This window comes from Stenella coeruleoalba (assembly GCF_951394435.1).
Source record: "Stenella coeruleoalba genome assembly, chromosome: 17".
Classification (NCBI taxonomy): Eukaryota; Metazoa; Chordata; class Mammalia; order Artiodactyla; family Delphinidae; genus Stenella; species Stenella coeruleoalba.
In genome coordinates, this window is record NC_137163.1 from 8488654 (window position 1) to 8511037 (window position 22384).

Below are 22384 nucleotides of genomic sequence, written 5' to 3' on the forward strand. Positions count from 1 at the left end.
CATTTGAAGTGTCTGTGGCACTTTCTGGAACTCTCTGGTTCAGTCCCTTCATTTTAAAAATGAAGAAACTGGGCTTCCCTGGTGGCGCAGTGGTTGAGAGTCTGCCTGCCGATGCAGGGGACGCGGGTTCGTGTCCCGGTCCGGGAAGATCCCACATGCCCTGGAGCGGCTGGGCCCGTGAGCCGTGGCCGCTGAGCCTGTGCTCCGCAATGGGAGAGGCCACAACAGTGAGAGGCCCGCGTACCACAAAAAAAAAAAAAAGAAGAAACTGAGGCTGGGGGGGAGGGGTCATTTGCCCAGAGTCACACACAGTCAGTTAGTGGCAGGGCTGGGTCCCTGTCCACAGCTCCGTCCACTCTGCCAGGATAGCTCCCCATTGCTGTCCGTCCCTGTCCCAGTAGAAACGAGCTTTGTCCTTGCCCTGCCCAGTCCTGGGTAGGATCGGCTCTCCTGAGTCCCGAGCCTTGTCTCAGAGGCAGTGGCCCGTCTCTCCTGCCTTCTTGCCTCCAGGGGAAGGCCCTTGAGCTGTGATATAGGATCACAGAAATCTTCCTCTCCTCCTAGAGCTATACACTTGTTCTGTTAATGATGAAAATAATGACCATATTACTGATCCTACTTTACGGTGATGGGAGATGAGGAACAGAGAAAGTAAGTAACTTGCCCACAGCCGGGCAACCTGGACTCCAGCTCCAGTGTGTCTGCTTCCAACCTCCGCCCAGCCTCCACTCGTGACCCCCTCCCTGTCTCCGCTTTGCCCTCCCAGGAGCTCATCACCGCCTGGTACATCGGGTTCCTGACACTCATCCTTTCTTCATTTCTCGTCTACCTGGTTGAGAAGGATGTGCCGGAGGTGGATGCCCAAGGAGAAGAGATGAAAGAGGAGTTTGAGACCTACGCGGATGCCCTTTGGTGGGGTCTGGTGAGTCACCACCTTGAAGGCTGCCCGGTGGGGATTGGCTGTTAGGGACAGAGAGAGATGGAGGGCGTGGCATGGATGCGTTCGGTGGGGCCACTGCGTTCTGCAGCCACAGGGGAGGGGAGGCCTCCTCCATTTCTGAACCTGCCCCTGGGAGACGCCCCCTGCAGGGTAGGCCCTTGGAAGGGGCTTTTCCATAGTGTTTATCAGAAGTCAGAGCTCTCAACAGTCTGGTCCTACGGTCACTCAGGTAGCTTACCTCACTCGTCGTAGGCTGTCATCCGCCACGCCGTGCTGTGCAGACAGACACAGTGGCAGGTGGAGATGTGTGTACCCAGACCCTCAAACACGCCTAGAGACACACAGCCCCACACCCACAGGACATGCGGCACTAAAGCATTGCTCTAGGCATTTTACATTTATAAATCTATTTGAAGCTGAAATAACTCTTATTAGCTCCCTTTTAAAAATGGGGAAACTGAGGCCTGAAGTTGAGTAACTAATTCAAGGACGATCTCTGAGCCAGTTAGTGGTTGACTTGGGATTTGAACTCAGGCATTTGGGTTCTAGAAGCCACACTCTTAACTGGTCCGAAAGCCTGCCTTCCACGTTCATAAGTACATGTGCGCTGATAACCTACACATGTAAACACACACAGGAATATTCAGCTCATACCAGGACAGACACGGGCACAGACCTTAGCCATGCACACATATACACACAATGCATATGAATACACCCCAAGAGCACATATATTTAGAATCATGGCTGTACACAAAATCGCACATAGGCAGATATACACATGAATGTATATCACATGCACATGTTTGCAATTTTGAAATATTCGTTGACTGATTGACTATAGGGAAGAAATCCTTAACTTAGAAACAGGTGTGGTCTCAAGGCTCCCGTATAAATTCGCTGGTACTTAGCACCATCTCTCCCATGGGAATCTTATTCTAAACGGCAACAGCACCCCGGTCAGCACAAAGGCTTGTAGGTGAAGCTCAGCTGATACATCATTAATTTCCTCTCCCTGGGAAGCCTCATGTCTGAACTCTTCTCTCTTCAGATAACACTGGCCACCATTGGCTACGGAGACAAGACGCCCAAAACGTGGGAAGGCCGTCTGATTGCAGCCACCTTTTCCTTAATCGGCGTCTCCTTTTTCGCCCTTCCAGCGGTGAGTATCTCTGGTGTTCTCCCTAGTGTGATGGGCGGGACCCCTCACCACTTGGCCCCAGCTCAACTTTCCAGCCTCATCTTCCATCGTCTCGTATCTTGAATTCCAGCTCTATCAACTCAATAACCATCCCTGTAGCGTGGTTTCCTGTCTCTCTTCCGTAGGCTGTGCTGATCCCTTTGCCACGAGTGATCCCCCCAAACACCTACTCCTCTTTCAAGACCCAGTTTCTTTTTTTTAAATTCTTTTTAATTGCAGTATAGCTGATTTGCAATGCTGTGCCCATCTCTGCTGTACAGCAAAGTGACTCAGTTATACACAGAGACATTCTTTTTTTTAATCTTTTCCATTATGGTTTATCACAGGATATTGAATATAGTTCCCCATGCTGTACCGTAGGACCTTGTTATTTATCCTCAAGACCCAGTTTCAATGCTGCCTTCTTTAGGCTGAGTTAATCCTTCCCTCCTCTGGGCATAGCTCTTTAAAGGCATTTCAGACCCCATGCTGGGGTTGCACATTTCCAAATCTGCCTGCCCAGAAGACTGTGAGCTCCTGGGGAGCTGAGATTATGTCTTTCACCCACGTATTCCTTGCACGTAGCGGGTCCTTTGTATATGTGAGTTTCCTTCCCTTGCCCTGTCATCTACTGGTTTATATAAAAAATGCATTTCCCTCAAGAATAAGTTTTGACCCCTGATAGAATAACTTCCCCAAAGCCCAGTGCCCATCAGGGTAATAACAGCAATAATAATAGATAGCATTTGTTGAACATAGTGTGCCCTAGATTCAGGCCAAATGCTTTACCTACACCATCTCACTTAATCTTTGTGACAACATTAGGAGTTTGGCGCTACATTTATCTCCATTTTCCAGATGAGAAGACCGAGGCTTAATTGGGTTAGTGAAGTTTCCACAGTCACAGGGCTTTGGGTTGTGGAGCCAGGGACCCAGGTCTGCTCATTCCAAGCCTGGCTCTTAATCACAGAACTTGAAGAGAACCTTCTTGTATAACAAACCCTCTTCCCTGCCCTTCACCTCCCATCCTTTTGTGGCTAACGTTCTTTGACCACTGCAGCCCTACCTGGTCTATTTTTTTTCTAAGCTGTTTGACCTTGGGCACATGGCCTTTCTGATTCTCAGTTTCCTTATCTGTAACAGGTGAGGGCCAGTGAGGGTGCGACTTGGTCTCTAAATTCTCTCTTGACTTGAAAAGGGTGTGTTCCTACCTGTGTAATTCACATGAGAGTCCGACCTGGAAATCAAAACAGATCACAATTCAGAGGGATTCCAGCCAGAGTAAAAGCCTCAAGTGACAATTCAAGCAACTAAGATATTTTTTAAATTCCCTTAATAGTAACTGGGAATCTATTCTGCATCATACTCCTTACTAAGCAGTTCCTATTACATTATCTCACTTTTTTTCCTAACAGAGTTATGCGGTAGGTACCTTTATCCTACTTCCGTGTGGTAGAAAGTGAGATGCAGCAGAGAGGAGGCTGGCCCAGGGTCTCACTGCAGGGAAGTGGCAGAGTCAGGAAGCCCTGGCTTTAAGGCTCCACTTAACCCAGCTCCTACTCGCTGGAAGAGAAAGAAGGGATCTTTCCTCCTCCCCTTGGCTTCAGTGTCGTCCTGCTGCTGGGAGCCAGGCTGGGGCTCTGGGAGAGTCTGGGTGGGGCTGACTTCAGGGCCTGACCTCTCCCTTCAGGGCATCCTGGGGTCCGGGCTGGCGCTCAAGGTGCAGGAGCAACACCGTCAGAAGCACTTTGAGAAAAGGAGGAAGCCCGCTGCTGAGCTCATCCAGGTCTGTCTGCCTGGGGATGAACTGGAATGGAACTCAGATCCCGCGTAGCTGCCTCTGCTTGTGTGTCTGTGTGTCTGTCTCTGTGTGTGTGTCTATAGACAGCCAGGCAGCAGTGGGTGTTGGTCTCCTGCCAGCTCTCCATCCTTATCTCTCCCCCAACTGTGGGCTGGGGGTTGGGGACCATCGTGAGAGATGGTGGAAGAGGCAGAGTGTTCCCTCTTTCACTTCAGAGAAAGTTCCTGCTTTGTGGTTTTATGGGCCACTGGGAGCGCAGAGAATAGGAAAAGAGAGCGTTCTGCCTCTAGCTGCCTGGGACTGCATGTCTGCGTGACCACCCACGCGTGAACTTGTGTCCAGTTGCAGTGAGGGTCTCTGTGGGTCAGATACAGGATGTTATCCTCCATACTGTAGTTTCTAGGCCAGTGCTGATCTCTAAGAGTCCGCTCTATCTTCGCAAACCTCAAACCATCACGGTACAGAAGACCTAGTATATTAGAATCAAAACCTCATCTCCCGGGCTGTCCCTTGCACTGGGAAATGCACAGAAGTGGCACAGAAGACTGTTTGTCTTCCTACCTGTTTGAGGAATCTCCAGGAATCTTGCAACGAGAGTAATCCCTGCTCCTTTCAGGGATCTTCTACCCAGTACCCGCCTCCCCCGTCCACTGTAGTTCACCTCTCCACACCCCACACCATCAATTATAGCTCCGAGATGATGGGGTCAAGGAAGGTTTTCTTCCCATAGGAGCTACAGAAAGCCAAGAATCCGGCTTCTCTGGATATGACCTCACTGTACGTTATACTCTTAGGTGTCAAGGGCTTTCTGTTTTAATGTTGTGGGATTCCATGTGAAAGTTTCGGGTGACACCAGGTCATTCCTGCCCCTCTTTTCTCCTCCCCAGGCCGCCTGGAGGTACTATGCTACCAACCCCAACAGGATTGATCTTGTGGCGACATGGAGGTTCTATGAATCAGTCGTCTCTTTTCCGTTCTTCAGGCAAGTGGCCACTCATCTGAATGCTCAGAGCGTGACTGACCATCCCTCCCGTGGGTCTGTATTTGTGCCTGTTGGCTTCACGGTTTCCCGGAGGACGTCCTTCAGGGCAGTGGTTCCCAATCTGGGCTGCATGTTAGAATCATTAGAGCTTAAAATATCCCAATGCCCAGACCATACCCAGGCAGATTCAATCCGAATCCCCAGGGTTGCAGCCCAGGTATCAGTATTTTTTAAAGCTCCCCAGATGAACCCAGGGTGTCACCCAGCATTTCCAGCTAAACAGTGTGGAGTGGCTGAAAAGGGAGGTCGGGCCAGTGTTTGAGCAGATCAGTGGCTGAGGAAGTGAGGATCCAGTGCAATGGGCCACCCTGGCGGTCCTGGAGGCCGCAGCACCTGCCCATGGCCTGCACCGCCAGACTGCTCTGGACAGGGGGACAGGCATGGGGAAGAAGCAGCTGGGGGCCCAGAGATGTGGTTTGTGTTCTCAGAGGTGGGAGATTAAACGAAAGGCTTCAGGAAAAAAAAAAAAATTAAAACCTCTTCCTATGGCCAGCACCTAAGTTATTTTTTTTATTATTTTTTTAAAAATTTCTTTTGGCCACGCCACACAGCTTATGGGGTCCTAGTTCCCCGACCAGGGATCAAACCCGTGCCCCCTGCAGTGGAAGCGCAGAGTCCTAGCCACTGGACCGCCAGGGAAGTCCCTGGCCAGCACCTATGAAAAGGGAGAGGGAAATGAATACTTACTGGATGTCCAGTATGTTCCTGGAATCCAAGTTCACATTTCATTTAATTCTCACAGGCATCCTGTGAAATAAGTCAGAGGTTCTCAAATGTCAGGGTGCGTTAAAATCAGTGGGGGCTGTAAACACCAGCTCCTGCGTCCACCGTCAGCAATTTCAGTGACGTTAGAGTAGCTCAAGCACCTCACATAGGCGCCCCTGTTGATTCCAACACAGTGGCCCACGGTGCATCCTTGGAGACAGGCGGGGTGGTCGATATCACCAGGCTCCTCTCGTGGATGAGCCAACTGGGGCTCAGGAACTTGGGTCATTTTGGCCAGTGTCAGCCACACCTAGAGGCCCCCAAAGCCCATGATCTTTTCACTACTTGGGCTTCTGAAATAGACCGCACCTTGCCAGATTTTGTTTTTAATTTTTGAATTTTATTTTATTTATTTTTTTATACAGCAGGTCCTTATTAGTCATAAATTTTATACACACCAGTGTATACATGTCAATCCCAATTGCCCAATTCATCACACCCCCACCACCACCACTTTCCCCCCTTGGTGTCCATACGTTTGTTCTCTACATCTGTGTCTCTATTTCTGCCCTGCAAACTGGTTCATCTGTACCATTTTGTACGTTCCACATATACACATTAATATATGATATTTGTTCTTCTCTTTCTCACTTACTTCACTCTGTATAACAGTCTCTAGATCCATCCACGTCTCTGCAAATGACCCAATTTCGTTCCTTTTTATGGCTGAGTAATATTCCATAGTATATATGTACCACATCTTCTTTATCCATTCGTCTGTCGATGGGCAGTTAGGTTGTTTCCATGACCTGGCTATTGTAAATAGTGCTGCAATGAACATTGGGGTGCATGTGTCTTTTTGAATTATGGTTTTCTCTGGGCATATGCCCAGTAGTGGGATTGCTGGATCATATGGTAATTCTATTTTTAGTTTTTTAAGGAACTTCCATACTGTTCTCAATAGTGGCTGTATCAGTTTACATTCCCACCAACAGTGTGAGAGGGTTCCCTTTTCTCCACACCCTCTCCAGCATTTGCTGTTTGTAGATTTTCTGATGATGCCCATTCTAACTGGTGTGAGGTGATACCTCATTGTAGTTTTCATTTGCGTTTCTCTCATAATTAGTGATGCTGAGCATCTTTTCATGTGCCTCTTGGCCATCTGTATGTCTTCTTTGGAGAAATGTCTGTTTAGGTCTTCTGCCCATTTTTGGATTAGGTTGTATGTTTCTTTAATATTGAGCTGCATGAGCTGTTTATATATTTTGGAGATTAATCCTTTGTCCGTTGATTCGTTTGCAAATATTTTCTCCCATTCTGAGGGTTGCCTTTTCATATTTTTTCTTGTGCCCTACCCAGGTACGTGGGGAGTTTCTTGCCTTTTAGGAGGTCTGAGGTCTTCTGCCAGCGTTTAGTGGGTGTTCTATAGGAGAGTTCCACGTGCAGATGTATTTCTGATGTATCTGTGGGGAGGAAGGTGATCCCCGCATCTTACTCTTCCGCCGTCTTCTCCGACTGCCGAGAAATCATAAAGGGGCTTTTCTGGAGCAAGGTGGCCATCCCTGGTTTCACATCCACATGATCTCAGGCACAAACCTCCTTGTTTTTCCATTTTGTCTTTAAGTTACTTGTTGAAACAACTGGCCCGTGGTCCCAAGGACTGTCCGGCTTCGGCTGGTGGGGCCCCCCCAGAGCCGGCAGCCTCAGTGAGGCCGCCCTCCCCTCGGGCTCCGGGGCAGTTCAGCCAGTCTTTTCATCTTGTTTATGGTTTCCTTTGCTTTGCAAAAGGTTTTAAGTTTCATTAGGTCCCATTTATTTATTTTTGTTTTTATTTCCATTACTGTAGGAGGTGGGTCAAAAAAGATCTTGCTGTGATTTATGTCGAAGAGTATTCTCATGTTTTCCTCTAAGAGTCTTTTTTTTTTTTTTTTTTGCGGTACTCGGACCTCTCACTGTTGTGACCTCTCCCGTTGCAAAGCACAGGCTCCGGATGTGCAGGCTCAGCGGCCGTGGCTCACGGGCCTAGCCGCTCCACGGCATGTGGGATCTTCCCAGACCGGGGCACGAACCCGTGTCCCCTGCATCGGCAGGCGGACTCTCAACCACTGCACCACCAGGGAAGCCCCCTCTAAGAGTTTTATTGTGTCCTGTCTTACATTAAGGTCTCTAATCCATTTTGAGTTTATTTTTGTATATGGTGTTAGGGAGTGTTCTAATTTCATTCTTTTACATGTAGCTGTCCAGTTTTCACAGCACCACTTATTGAAGAGACTGTCTATTCTCCATTGTATATCCTTGCCTCCTTTGTCATAGATTAGTTGACCATAGGTGTGTGGGTTTATCTCTGGGCTTTCTATCTTGTTCCATTGATCTTTGTTTCTGTTTTTGTGCCAGTACCATATTGTCTTGATTACTGTAGCTTTGTAGTATAGTCTGAAATCAGGGAGTCTGATTCCTCCAGCTCCGTATTTTTTCCCTCAGGACTGCTTTGGCTATTCAGGGTCTTTTGTGTCTCCATATAAATTTTAAGATGATTTGTTCTCGTTCCATAAAAAATGCCATTGGTAATTTGATAGGGATTGCATTGAATCTGTAGATTGCTTTGGGTAGTATAGTCATTTTCACAATATTGATTCTTCCAATCCAAGAACATGGTATATCTCTCCATCTGTTGGTATCATCCTTAATTTCTTTCATCAGTGTCTTATAGTTTTCTGCATACAGGTCTTTTGTCTCCATAGGTAGCTTTATTCCTAGGTATTTTATTCTTTTTGTTGAAATGGTAAATGGGAGTGTTTCCTTAATTTCTCTTTCAGATTTTTCATCATTAGTGTATAAGAATGTAAGAGATTTCTGTGCATTAATTTTGTACCCTGCAACTTTACCAGATTCCTTGATTAGCTCTAGTAGTTTTCTGGTGGCATCTTTAGGATTCTCTATGTATAGTATCATGTCATCTGCAAACAGTGACAGTTTTGCTTCTTCTTTTCCAGTTTGTATTTCTTTTCCTTCTCTGATTGCCGTGGCTAGGACTTCCAAAACTATGTAGAATAATAGTGGTGAGAGTGGATCTCCTTGTCTTTTTCCTGATCTTAGAGGAAATGCTTTCAGTTTTTCACCATTGAGAATGACGTTTGCTGTGGGTTTGTCATATATGGCCTGTATTATGTTGAGGTAGGTTCCCTCTATGCCCACTTTCTGTAGAGCTTTTATCATAAATGGGTGTTGAATTTTGTCAAAAGCTTTTTCTACATCTATTGAGATGATCATATGGTTTTTATTCTTCAATTTGTTCATATGGTTTATCACATTGATTGATTTACATATATTGAAGAATCCTTGCATCCCTGGGATAAATCCCACTTGATCATGGTGTATGATCCTTTTAATGTGTTGTTGGATTCTGTTTGCTAGTATTTTGTTGAGGACTTTTGCATCTCTGTTCATCAGTGATATTGGCCTGTAATTTTCTTTTTTTGTAGTATCTTTGTGTGGTTTTGGTATCAGGTTGATGGTGGCCTCATAGAATGAGTTTGTGAGTGTTCCTTCCTCCACAATTTTTTGGAAGAGTTTGAGAAGGATGGGTGTTAGCTCTTCTCTAAATGTTTGATAGAATTCACTTGTGAAGCCATCTGGTCCTGGACTTTTGTATGTTAGAAGATTTTTAATCAGAGTTTCAATTTCATTACTTGTGATTGGTCTGTTCGTATTTTCTATTTCTTCCTGGTTCAGTCTTGGAAGGTTATACCTTTCTAAGAATTTGTCCATTTCTTCCAGGTTGTTCATTTTATTGGCATAGAGTTGCTTGTAGTAGTCTCTTGGGATGCTTTGTATTTCTGCGGTGTCTGTTGTAACTTCTCCTTCTTCATTTCTAATTTTATTGATTTGAGCCCTCTCCCTCTTTTTCTTGATGAGTCTGGCTTATGGTTTATCAATTTTGTTTATCTGCTCAAAGAACCAGCTTTTAGTTTTATTGATCTTTGCTATTGTTTCCTTTGTTTCTATTTCATTTATTTCTGCTCTGATCTTTATGATTTCTTTCCTTCTTCTAACTTTGGGTTTTGTTTGTTCTTCTTTCTCTAGTTCCTTTAGGTGTAAGGTTAGATTGTTTATTTGAGATTTTTCTTGTTTCTTGAGGTAGGCTTGTATAGCTATAAACTTCCCTCAGAACTGCTTTTGCTGCACCCCATAGGTTTTGGATCATCGTGTTTTCATTGTCATTTGTCTCTAGGTATTTTTTGATTTCCTCTTTGATTTGTTCAGTGATCTCTTGGTTATTTAGTAACGTATTGTTTAGCCTCCATGTGTTTGTGTTTTTTACGTTTTTTTCCCTGTAATTGATTCTAATCTCATAGCATTGTGGTCAGAAAAGATACTTGATATGATTTCAATTTTCTTTAATCTACTGTGGCTTGATTTGTGACCCTAGATGTGATCTATCCCGGAGAATGTACCATGCGTACTTGAGAAGAAAGTGTAATCTGCTGTTTTTGGATGGAATGTCCCATAAATATCAATTAAATCTATCTGGTCTGTAGTGTCATTTAAAGCTTCTGTTTCCTTATTTATTTTCATTTTGGATGATCTGACCATTGGTGTAAGTGAGGTGTTAAAGTCTCCCACTATTATTGTGTTACTGTCAATTTCCTCTTTTTAGCTGTTAGCAGTTGCGTTATGTATTGAGGTGTCCTATGTTGGGTGCATAAATATTTATAATTGTTATATCTTCTTCTTGGATTGATCCCTTGATCATTATGTAGTGTCCTTCCTTGTCTCTTGTAACGTTCTTTATTTTAAAGTCTATTTTATCTGATATGAGTATTGCTACTCCAGCTTTCTTTTGATTTACATTTGCATGGAATATCTTTTTCCATCCCCTCCCTTTGAGTCTGTATGTGTCCCTAGGTCTGAAGTGGGTCTCTTGTAGACAGCATATATATGGGTCTTGTTTTTGTATCCATTCAGCAAGCCTGTGTCTTTTAGTTGAAGCATTTAATCCATTCACGTTTAAGGTAATTATTGATATGTATGTTCCTATGACCATTTTTTTAATTGTTTTGGGTTTGTTTTTATAGGTCCTTTTCATCTCTTGTGTTTCCCACTTAGAGAAGTTCCTTTAGCATTTGTTGAAGAGGTGGTTTCGTGGTGCTGAATTCTCTTAGCTTTTGCTTGTCTGTAAAGCTTTTGATTTCTTCATCGAATCTGAATGAGATCCTTGCTGGGTAGAGTAATCTTGGTTGTAGGTTCTTCCCTTTCATCACTTTAAGTATATCATGCCACTCCCTTCTGGCTTGTAGAGTTTCTGCTGAGAAATCAGCTGTTAACCTTATGGGAGTTCCCTTGTATGTTATTTGTCATTTTTCCCTTGCTGCTTTCAATAATTTTTCTTTGTCTTTAATTTTTGCCAGTTTGATTACTATGTGTCTCAGCATGTTTCTCCTTGGGTTTATCCTGTGTGGGACTCTCTGTACTTCCTGGACTTGGGGGGCTATTTCTTTTCCCGTGTTAGGGAAGTTTTTGACTATAATCTCTTCAAATATTTTCTCAGGTCCTTTCTCTCTCTCTTCTCCTTCTGGGACCTCTATAATGCGAATGTTGTTGCGTTTATTGTCGTCCCAGAGGTCTCTTAGGCTGTCTTCATTTCTTTTCATTCTTTTTTCTTTATTCTGTTCTGTGGCAGTGAATTCCACTGTTCTGTCTTCCAGGTCACTTATCCATTCTTCTGCCTCAGTTATTCTGCTATTGATTCCTTCTAGTGTATTTTTCATTTCAGTTATTGTATTGTTCATCTCTGTTTGTTTGTGCTTTAATTCTTCTAGGTCTTTGTTAAACATTTCTTGCATCTTCTCGATTGTTGCCTCTATTCTTTTTCCAAGGTCCTGGATCATCTTCGTTATCATTATTCTGAATTCTTTTCCTGGAAGGTTGCCTATCTCCACTTCATGTAGTTGTTTTGTCTTGTTCCTTCATCTGATACATAGCTCTCTGCCTTTTCATCTTGTCTGTCTTTCTGTGAATGTGGTTTTTGTTCCACAGGCTGCAGGATTGTAGTTCTTCTTCCTTCTGCTGTCTGCCCTCTGGTGGATGAGGCTATCTAAGAGGCTTGTGCAAGTTTACTGATGGGAGGGACTGGTGGTGGGTAGAGCTGGGTGTTGCTCTGGTGGGCAGAGCTCAGTAAAACTTTAATCCACTTGACTGCTGATGGGTGGGGCTGGGTTCCCTCCCTGTTGGTTGTTTGGCCTGAGGCAACCCAACAATGGAGCCTACCTGGGCTCTTTGGTAGGGCTAATGGCGGACTCAGGGAGGGCCAAACGAGTACTTCCCAGAACTTCTGCTGCCAGTGTCCTTGTCCCTGCAGTGAGCCACAGCCACCCCCTGCCTCTGCAGGAGACCCTCCAACACTAGCAGGTAGGTCTGGTTCAGTCTCCCCTAGGGTCACTGCTCCTTCCCCTGAGTCCCAATGCACACACTACTTTGTGTGCGCCCTCCAAGAGTGGAGCCTCTGTTTCCCCCAGTCCTGTCAAAGTCCTGCGATCAAATCCCACTAGACTTCAAAGTCTGATTCTCTAGGAATGCCTCCTCCTGTTGCCGGAACCCCAGGTTGGGAACCTGACGTGGGGCTCAGAACCTTCACTCCAGTGGGTGGACTTCTGTGGTATAAGTGTTCTCCAGTCTGTGAGTCACCCACCCAGTGGTTATGGGATTTGATTTTACTGGGATTGCGCCCCTCCTACCATCTCACTGTGGCTTCTGCTTTGTCTTTGGATGTGGGGTATCTTTTTTGATGAGTTCCAGTGTCTTCCTGTCGATGATTGTCCAGCAGCTAGTTGTGATTCTGGTGTTCTCGCAAGAGGGAGTGAGAGCACGTCCTTCTACTCCGCCATCTTGGTTCCTGATCTCAGTAATCTAAGCTTTCTCCTTAGGAAACTAGAGGTGCCCGTGACTCGCCGCTAGTTGCACTCAGGCAGGAAACACGCTCACCAACACCATCAGCGAAGTGCCCAAAATCTTTGCTAGATTTTAGACACTGTGGTCCAGAGCTCAGATTTTTAAGTGTGTGGATAGAAGCCTGGGTGGATAGGACCCTTGAGTTGGAAGAAGTAGAGGGACACTCAGAACTTATACCTAGAGTGGAAACCCTGCCCTGAAGCGTGTTTCTGCCATGTGTCTGGGTTCATGAACCGTAGCATGACCCAGTGCTGGACGGGTGGGCCCCCCAACCCCATCCCACCTTCCCACACTCTCATGGTGGAGCCTGGGGCCAGGCTCTGAACTCGGCCTCAATTTTCCCTCCACTTCCATCCCTGGACTGTGGTAAAGGTTTAAGAAAATTCATGACATCATGACTGACTCATTTCCCTGCATAAAACCTTCCACTGGATAACCATGATGAAGAGAACAAATCCAAACCCTGACCACGACCTGCAGGGCCCCAGAACCTCAGAGCTCTGCTTACCTCTCCCATGTCAGCGTCTGTGGTGCTGTTACTCCCAAGAGGGTCTAGTGGCACGTGGCATTTTCTAGTCCAGGCATTCGGTCCACCAATATTTTTGAGCCTCTTGTATATGCTAAGGATTGGACCAGACCATGCAGGTCACAAGTGACTTGTGAAGGACTCTGACCTTGATCCTGAAAGGGAAGAGAAGCCACTGGCGGCAGAGAATGACATGATCAGATGTGTGTTTCAGGAAAGTGACAGGAGCGAGGATGGATTGGACAGGCTCAGGATTCTACACAAGGAGATCAGCTAACAAAGGAATGCAGGATTCAGGGGAAGAGGAAATGAGAGCTTAAACCAAGGTAACAGCAGTAGGAAGGGACGATAGAGGGAGGACCTGAAAGGGAATAAGCAAAGGGAAAGAAACTCAGGGAGTGATGACTTGTGGGAGAGTTAATGAGATGAGAAGAAGCAAGGCTTCCGTAATGGAATGATAAATTTTGGTTTACTAACTGTGTCTTCTTACTTGTAATTAGATTTACTCAGAAGATGATCTCTGTGATTCCTTTTGATTCTAACATTCGATTGTTGCTATAATCATTTTGGGTTTGGGATAGTATCAGCTTTCCTGGGGATAACAAGGGTCTTAGAATGGGCAGGTGGCTTCTCCTGAAGAGAACAGAGTGACCTTGAACTCAAAAACAAGAACTTGTGCAACCACATTGAATTCTGAATCAAGATTTCTATTTGCTTTGCATCCCAAGGTCTTGGCAAGAGGCCCATTCTTTTGCGTTGATTTATTACAAATAAGGCATTGTCCCAGCTGTCGGAGACTCCAAGGAATACGTTGTGCTGCAGACAGCAGCCGTGATATGGGAATGGCTTTTACACTAAGAGAGAACATTTCTTTCCGTTTTTCAAGGACAAAAGTATAAAACCACTAGAGAATTCACTTGGTAACCATTCTGAAGCAAGGCCGTCCCTTGGGAGAAGAATGCCGCCGCCCCCCCCCCCCCGCCCATATTCCAACCCACTCCATATGTTTAATGGCAAAAAAGAAAAAAAAAAAAGTAGCTGATAATACACTGGTGTGTCCTCACCTGCTTCCTAAAGGCTTTTTTATTTGATTTACTTTTTTGAAAGAACACTTTATTGAGATATATTTCATATACTACAAAAGGATTTCACATACCATAAAAGGTACCCTTTTAAAGTAACAATTTGGTAGGTTTTTAGTATATTCACAAAGTTGGGCATTGATCGCCACTATCTAACTCCAGAGTGTTTTCATTACCCCAAACACAAGCCCTGTGCCCTTTAGCAGTTACTCTTGGTTCCCTCTTCTCCCCCAGCCCTTTGCAAACCACTAATATTTTCTCTCTCAATTCTGCCTATTCTGCACATTTCATATAAAAATAAAATCTTATAATGTGATTTCTTTCATTTGTCATAGTATTTTCAAGTTGCATCTATGTTGTCTTGTGTATCAGAACTTTTTCCTTTTATGGCTGAATAATACTCCATCATATATACCCCACTGTATTTATCCGTTCGTCAGTTGATGCATATTTGTGGTATTTCCACTTTTTGGCCCATGAACATTCAGGTACATGTTGTGTGGATATGTGTTTCCAATGCTCTTGGGTGTATACCTAGGAGTGGAATAGGTAACTCTATGTTTAACTTTTTGAGGAACTGCCAGACTGTTTTCCATGGTGGCTGCACCACTTTCTAGTCCTCCAAAAGATTTTGAAGGATGAAGTTGTGTAGTCCATTTCTAAGAGTGGTGTCAGGGCTTCCCTGGTGGCGCAGTGGTTGAGAGTCCGCCTGCCGATGCGGGGGACGCGGGTTCGTGCCCCGGTCCGGGAAGATCCCACATGCCGCGGAGCGGCTGGGCCCGTGAGCCATGGCCGCTGAGCCTGCGCGTCCGGAGCCTGTGCTCCGCAACGGGAGAGGCCACAGCAGTGAGAGGCCCGCGTACCGCAAAAAAAAAAAAAAAAAAGAGTGGTGTCATATCAGTTTCCAGCAAGCGTAGTTCTCTGTTAATTTGCAAGCATATGTGTGTATGTATACACACGTGTACATATGTGTATGTATGTACATGCATATTTTGGGCTGGCAGTGATGAGTGATGGTATTGCCTTTTTTGTTTTTCTTTTGTGATTACTTAAAATTATAAAATCGTTACTTTTGAATTGCAGAGAACCTCAGAGAGTGTCAAGTCCCACCCCAATTTCATATGAGAAGAAACTGAGGCCCCCCCCAGCAGCTCAGGGGCTTGCTCGAGGCCACACATCACGTTGGGCATAGCTGGGACCAAACCCAGGTCTTCTGATTTGCTGGCCAATGGAAACTGTGTAGCCCTCGTAGAAGTAGGTGGTAGGAGGCTGAGAAGGTACAGGAAGATGCTGGGGGGATGGGAGATTGTACATCCTCATGCACAAGCAGAGAAGAGAGCAGACATTAAAAACCAGATGTTGCTTACCACCAACAAAACACACGCACACGGATTTGTTCCCTAAAAGTGATAGTAGAATTGTCTATAGCTGCGCCGCCCAGTATGGTGACCACTAGTTACATGTGGCTGTTGAGCATCTATTACTAGTTACTGGGAATTGACTTGTTAATTTTCTTCCATCTTAATTTAAACAGCCATATGTGATGACTGATTAGCGGCTACCATTGGACAGTGCGGCTTTGGAATCATGAGATATTAGAACTAAAGTGAAGCTGAGACTTAGGCCCAAGAAACAGAAGTTACTTGACCAAGAAGACCCAGTTAATTTATTGTAGAACCAGAACTTGTTCTTTTTATGACCAGGGTCAAGATTACTGGAGTGCTTAGAAATGGGGAAGGGGGACTATATGCTGTAACCCTTTGCTACGGCCAAATAATATTGGATCTGTTTTCCTACAGGCTATCTCGTTTAATCTTTAGAATGTCCTGGGAGATAAGTAGAATGGGGAACTCCATTTTTCATTTTTCATAGCCATAAGCTTATAGGTGAAGAATCAGAGCATCAGTGAGATTAATCAGCTTGTCTAATGTCACCCAGCTAGTAAGCAATGGAGCGAAGATCGGAACCCAGGTCTTATGCCAAAGCCCATTATATCTCTGGAAAGAAAGAGTTTTTTGGTTTTGGTTTTGTTTTTTTGCGGTACGCGGGCTTCTCACTGTTGTGGCCTCTCCCGTTGCGGAGCACAGGCTCCGGACGTGCAGGCTCAGCAGCCATGGCTCACGGGCCCAGCTGCTCTGCGGCATGTGGGAGGTCACTGGCTTGCGGGGGGTGGAGGGGAAGTGGGGAGGTTGGGGAGTTCTGATGCTGGAGGGGGAGGCATGGCATCATTGTCCTGTAGGATGAGAAGGGAATGGAAGTGGTGCCTCTAATTCTTTTTTTAAATTGAAATATAGCTGATTTACAATATTGTGTTTCAGGTGTACAGCATAGTGTCTCAGTTATATAATTTTTCAGATGATTTTCCATTGTAGGTTACTACAAGATCCTCCCTGTGCTATACAGTAAATCCTTGTTGCTTGTCTATTTTATGTATAGTAGGGTGTATCTGATAGTCCCATACTCCTAATTTATCCCTCCCTTTAGCACGGCCCCCCCCCGCAGAGCCCTCTGCTCCCATCCTGCCCTTGGCCCACTGCCTTGCCTTCTCCTTCTCCTCTTAGTGCCATCCCTACTTTTCCTGGAGCCAAAAGTCAGAGCTTTTTCTGTCCACATGCTTCAGGAGGGGAAATAGGCCCAGAGGATGTGTCCAGCTCAAAGCCACACTAGAGCCACAGGCTGAGCTGACGCATGAACTAGAAAGCCTTAACTCTCCAACTGGTCCTTTTGCTCTTCTACCTCATGTTCTCTCCTCATACCTCATATTCTCTCCCCATTTCCCCCACCCGTGGATCCCAATGACAGTCCAGGTATTCATTCAGTATTTCCTGTGCACTTACAAAGTGCCAGGGTAGGGGGTGCTCAGATTTTAGAGCTGAGAGAAGCAGAGGCTCTGCCTCCGCACGACCACGTCATTCTAAGACAATGTGAACCAGTCCAATTCCACGTACGAAGATACCAGCTCAGCCTCAACCCTGGGAATTTAGATAGAAACACCAGGAGAAGCCCCTCCAGCTGGAACTTAAAGGAGTAAGCCTGTTCTAGGCAGAGCCTGAGCGAAGTCTCAGTTGTGAATGTGTGTAGACTGCATGTGGCCTCGTGGTTAGAAGTGTGGGCTCTGGAGCCAGATCATCTAGGTCTGAATCCTGACTCGGCTGCTTCCTGGCTATGAGACCTTGAGCAATTTACTGAATCTCTCTGTGTCTCAGTTTTCTCATCAGGAAAATGGGGGTGATAATAATACTTACCTCATAGGGTTGCTAGTGATGATTAAATACGTGAAAAGCACTTAAAAGAGTGTCTGCCTACTAACTACCGCACACTAAATATTAGTGACATGATGTCGACTGTAATGATGATGGTGGGGACGGAGTGATGGGGTGTGTGGCTGCTAAGTTATGAAATTCCTGGTTTCCTGATCTGTCCCCACCGCTAAACAGATCACCTGAACCCAGCACAAGGTGTGGGGCAGCAACCATTTTGGGGATGAATAAATGAATGAATGGCTGAGAAGAACCTTGGAGTTCAGAGCCAGACCTATTAGATCACAGGAGGGGTCTGCGGTCTGGCTGGGGAAACCAATGTCATTCACTGGTTCTCCTCCACATGTACCATCTTGTCCCAGAGCTCCACCCTGCTCCTTGATCTTCATCAAAGGGAAGCTTGGGGACAGATTTTGGGGAGAGGGGGAGCTGCTGCATGTAATTTATGCTGTGTTTATTTTTTTTTCTCCCCCGTCTCCTCACAGGAAGGAACAGCTGGACGCAGCAGCCAGGTATGTTTGTGATTATGAAGCCTCTTCTTCCCACCACTGTGTCGGGACAGAGGGTCCAGTTGTGTACACTGTAGGGCCCCTGGGCAGTCATGCAGGTCGTGAGATAGAGTTTGGGGGTTCACTGCTGTTGCTGGCCGCCATTTTCCTCTGCCAATTTCATGTTAATTTACTCAGGAACAACTTAATTGTGATCATAGCAGCAGCCACATTTTGAGTGTTTCTCCTCTGTGTCTGGAGTTGTGCATGTGTTATCTCATGTGGTCCTCACATCCACAGTGAAAGATCAACTCTCGTGTCTTCATTTATGGATTGAGGAGACTGGGGCTCAGAGACGTTGAGTTACTCCGCCTGGGTCACACAGCTACTGAGGAGCAAGACCAAAATTCAAACTCAGGTCTGAATATTAAGACCATGTTATTTCCATTATATCTTGCTTCGTTTGCTTCTTGGGCTCACAGACGGTTTTTCGAAAAGTAAATCAAGACTATAATTCATGATCCCCAGTAACCCATGCTCACTACAGGCTGCTGCAGAAGCAGGTTGAGCTTCTGCATGAGTCCTCTCTCTTCCTTTTGGTTCCATCTAGAGATGTCACAGTATCAGGGACACGATGGACCCTGCTCGAGATTGTAAAGGAGGACCATCTCTCGCAAACAGTTTAACTGTTTGTATATAAGTCATCCCTCTATATCCACAGGGGATTGTTGCCAGGACCCTTAAGGATACCAAACTCCGCAGATGCTCAAGTCCCTTGTATAAAATGCCGGAGTGTTTGCATATAACCTATGCGCCTCCTTCTGTGTCCTTTAAATCATCTCTAGATCAGTTAGAATACCTAGTACAGTGCAAGTGCTATATCAGTAGTTGCAAACACAACATAAATGCTCTGTAAATCGTTCCCCGTATGTGGCAAATTCAACTTTTGTGTTTTGAAACTTTCTGAAACATTTTTTTCGAATATTTTTGATCCTCACCTGGCTGAACCTGTGAATGCGGGACCTGCAGATATGGAAAAGCCACCTGCATTTATAAATAGAAATAATTATATGTGTTAATATACATTACGTATATAACATAGATTTAAAGTATTATTGTTGACAAAGTACTTGTAAAGCCTCCCAGTCAGTCTCCTGGACACCAACTCAGCTGTTGTCCTTCTAGAGCTGACAGATTGGGCAGAGGAGGTGGTGGGACCCTGGACCATCTGTATGGGAACCCCTTAATCCTGCCTGGAAGGAACAGACAGCACCAGTTAACTCACAGACAAAGACACAGATTGGACTTTGTCCCTCCTTTATGCAGACTTTCAAATGGAAGGAGCATTGCGTGGTCGGAACCAGTCCAGACTCCAGAAGCCATTTGGGGAGATTGTAAAGGAGGGCTGACCACTGACAGTGACAGTGTCAGGAGACATTTGCTAGAGGACCTGCAGCACCTCATGTCTCACAGAGGCAGAGCGGGAAGATGCCTCAGAGATCCTCCTCTGGATGCTTTTACAGAAATGAGTCCCCCCAAGAGGGCAGGCTCACCCCAAGTTACGGAAATCATGAGCTCGAGGGGTTACGTGATCTCAGGACTCCCCATGGAGTTCTCTTTCCCCCTCATCTCATGACTGATGGGGTTTTAAATCATGCAGGTGTTGACACTGCAAGTGAATTACTGCATTGACCTTTATATCCTTTTCTATGGAGACACGAACAGAATTTAGCCAAATTGGAATGTATGAGCAAAATACCGCTGTGCACTGGACTAGGCAGTTTGGTTTAACTTGGGCTTAGGTAGATGCATTTTGCAGCTTTGCTGGGCGTGCTTCTCCAGTTACTGAAAACGGGCTCTGAAATCTGCTCATCAGCTTACTCATGCCTCTGTCGAGAACTCTCCACTCTGCCAGGGGCACATACAGAGGAAAAGGACATTCCATGATTTCTTGGGGTTAGAGTCGCTGGGTGTTTTCTAGCTCCTCCTCTTCAGGAAGAGCTAGGTCAGTTACATAAGCCACTCAGCCTCCCTCATCCAGGCTTGGGTGCAGCACTTTTGACTTGAACAACAAATAGGTTTGGCTGATAGATTGGCAGGGGAGATGGCAGGCGTGATTGTACCCGTGAAGCTTGGAGGCGGTGCCGGAGATCTGGAGGAAGGATGGGTGAATTGTCGACAGAGGGATCAATTCTTTGACCGAAGAAGGCAGGGAGCAAGGAGACCAGAGGATGGTCAGCAATGTACGTGTGCGTTCGATGAATACTCACTGGTATACCATTAGCTTCTTCAACAGGCTGCCAGCTGACTGGTGTTTCTGTCTTACTTTATTATTATTTCTAAATAGGCAGAATCAGATTTGGAGTTCATCTTTTTGACACCTTCTAACACAGGTGGCCCACACATCTGTTTGTCAGCCCAAGGAAAGAGTTATATCCTCTTTAACTTAACAGCTCCTGGTTCTCTGTTGGGATAAGGAAAGGAACATTTTGGGCTTCCCCGGTGGCGCAGTGGTTGAGAATCTGCCTGCTGATGCAGGGGACACGGGTTCGTGTCCCAGTCCGGGAAGATCCCACGTGCCGCGGAGCGGCTGGGCCCGTGAGCCATGGCCGCTGAGCCTGCGCGTCCAGAGCCTGTGCTCCGCAACAGGAGAGGCCACAACAGTGAGAGGCCCACGTACCGCAAAAAAAAAAAAAAATTAAAGGAACATTTTAGTCAGCTTGTTGGAAAGAGCTCATACCTGTAGTTTCTTATTAGGCTAGTGCGTGTTCCCGCCACCCCCCCGCAAAGGGTCAAGAGAGCTGAGCTTCTTTGGTCCCAAGGATGGGACTGTCTTGACTGATTTGATTTTATGCAGGCTTGTTTGAGGAACAGAAGCCCCCTGACTTCCTACAATGGCTGGGAGGTTGGCTTTGATCACTGTATGCTTCCTTCTCGGGACCTATAACTCTGAGAAAGAAGAGAGCCAGCTTCCGTTGGGGGCTTGGTAGGGGCTGAGCAGTTTCCATAGATCGTCTTAATTAATTCTTGTAAAGATGGAGACAGTTGACAACCCACTGCCTCACCCCTTCTCACCTAGTTTAGATGCCCCACTCGTGGTGCCCTTAAGTAGGACTCAGCACTTCCCCTAAGGAAGCGTTTACTTTATTTTTTTTATAAATTTATTTATTCATTTATTTTTGGCTGCACTGGGACTTCGTTGCTACGTGCGGGCTTTTCTCTAGTTGTGGCACGTGGGGGCTACTCTTCATTGCGGTGCGCAGGCTTCTCATTGCGGTGGCTTCTCTTGTGGAGCATGGGCCCTAGAGCACGTGGACTTCAGTAGTTGTGGCTCGTGGGCTCAGTAGTTGTGGCTCGTGGGCTCTAGAGCGCAGGCTCAGTAGTTGTGGTGCACGGGCTTAGTTGCTCTGCGGCATGCAGGATCTTCCCCGACCAGGCCTTGAACCCGTGTCCCCTGCGTTGGCGGGTGGGTTCTTAACCACTGCACCACCAGGGACGTCCCGCATTTACTTCATGTACAGTCAAAACTTTTAAAATTCCCTCTTCCTCTCTACGAGTTTGATAGGGCTAACACTGTGCCTGAAATGTAGGATGTACTCCATAAATTTGCTGAATGTATAAATAAATGATTTAATGAAGGAGATATTGTACAATCATATTCCTTAGGAGGAAATTGAGCTCAAGCGTGTATGTAACTTACATGTAAGCCAAGGACAGAAATAGCCAAGATGAGGACTTCAGATATAGGTCTGTCTGACTGCATCAGGCCATGCAGGCTGAGTCCCACCACAGCACAGGTGGTCGTCATGCCGTCCTCGTCCTCCAGGAGAAAAGAGTGAGGTCAGTTCATCTCGCAGACTCTTGATCCTGGCACTTGTTCTCTCTCGGCCAGGAACTCTTACCTCTTTGTTCCGCTTGCTCCTTCGCTTCATCTGAGACTCTGCCAAACGTCACCTCCTGTAACAGACCCTCCTTGCCTCTCCGGCTGAAGACTCCAGAGTCAGACTATCAGACTTCAAAACCTGGCTGCTCTGCTTATGAGCTGTGTGATCTTGAGCAACTTCTGCAACCTCTCTGTGTCCTCATGTCCTCATACGTGGAAGGGGACAATAATAGTCCTAACCTCATAGGCTGCTTGGAATGACGCCTGTGGTCCGGCAGAAGTAAACGCTCACTAGAGATTAGTTCTGCTCATTTGGGGTGTTACTCATCCACGAGATTTGGAAACATGGGGAAAATAATCCTTTCAGGAAACCAACACAGAAAAATATACAGTTTCTCACTCTTCCATCAGTGTGTGAGTCTGCGTGTCCTCGGAGCACCAGCTGCAAGTGTTCTGGAATCGTGCTCATAGATCTCCAGACATGCTGGATCAGAGGAAACAAATAGATCCTTGAGCTCAGCAGAGCTAA

The 22384-nt window shown here is 46.0% G+C and overlaps 1 protein-coding gene across 1 annotated transcript in view; it reads left to right on the top strand.

The window, feature by feature from the left end:
* Nucleotides 1-22384, top strand: part of KCNQ3 (potassium voltage-gated channel subfamily Q member 3) — a 298396-nt gene that overhangs the window by 255144 nt on the left and 20868 nt on the right. Inside the window, 5 exon segments of the mRNA XM_079901356.1 lie at nucleotides 767-922; nucleotides 1992-2102; nucleotides 3811-3906; nucleotides 4809-4907; nucleotides 17974-17996. Coding sequence (XP_079757482.1) covers nucleotides 767-922; nucleotides 1992-2102; nucleotides 3811-3906; nucleotides 4809-4907; nucleotides 17974-17996 — 485 coding nt within the window.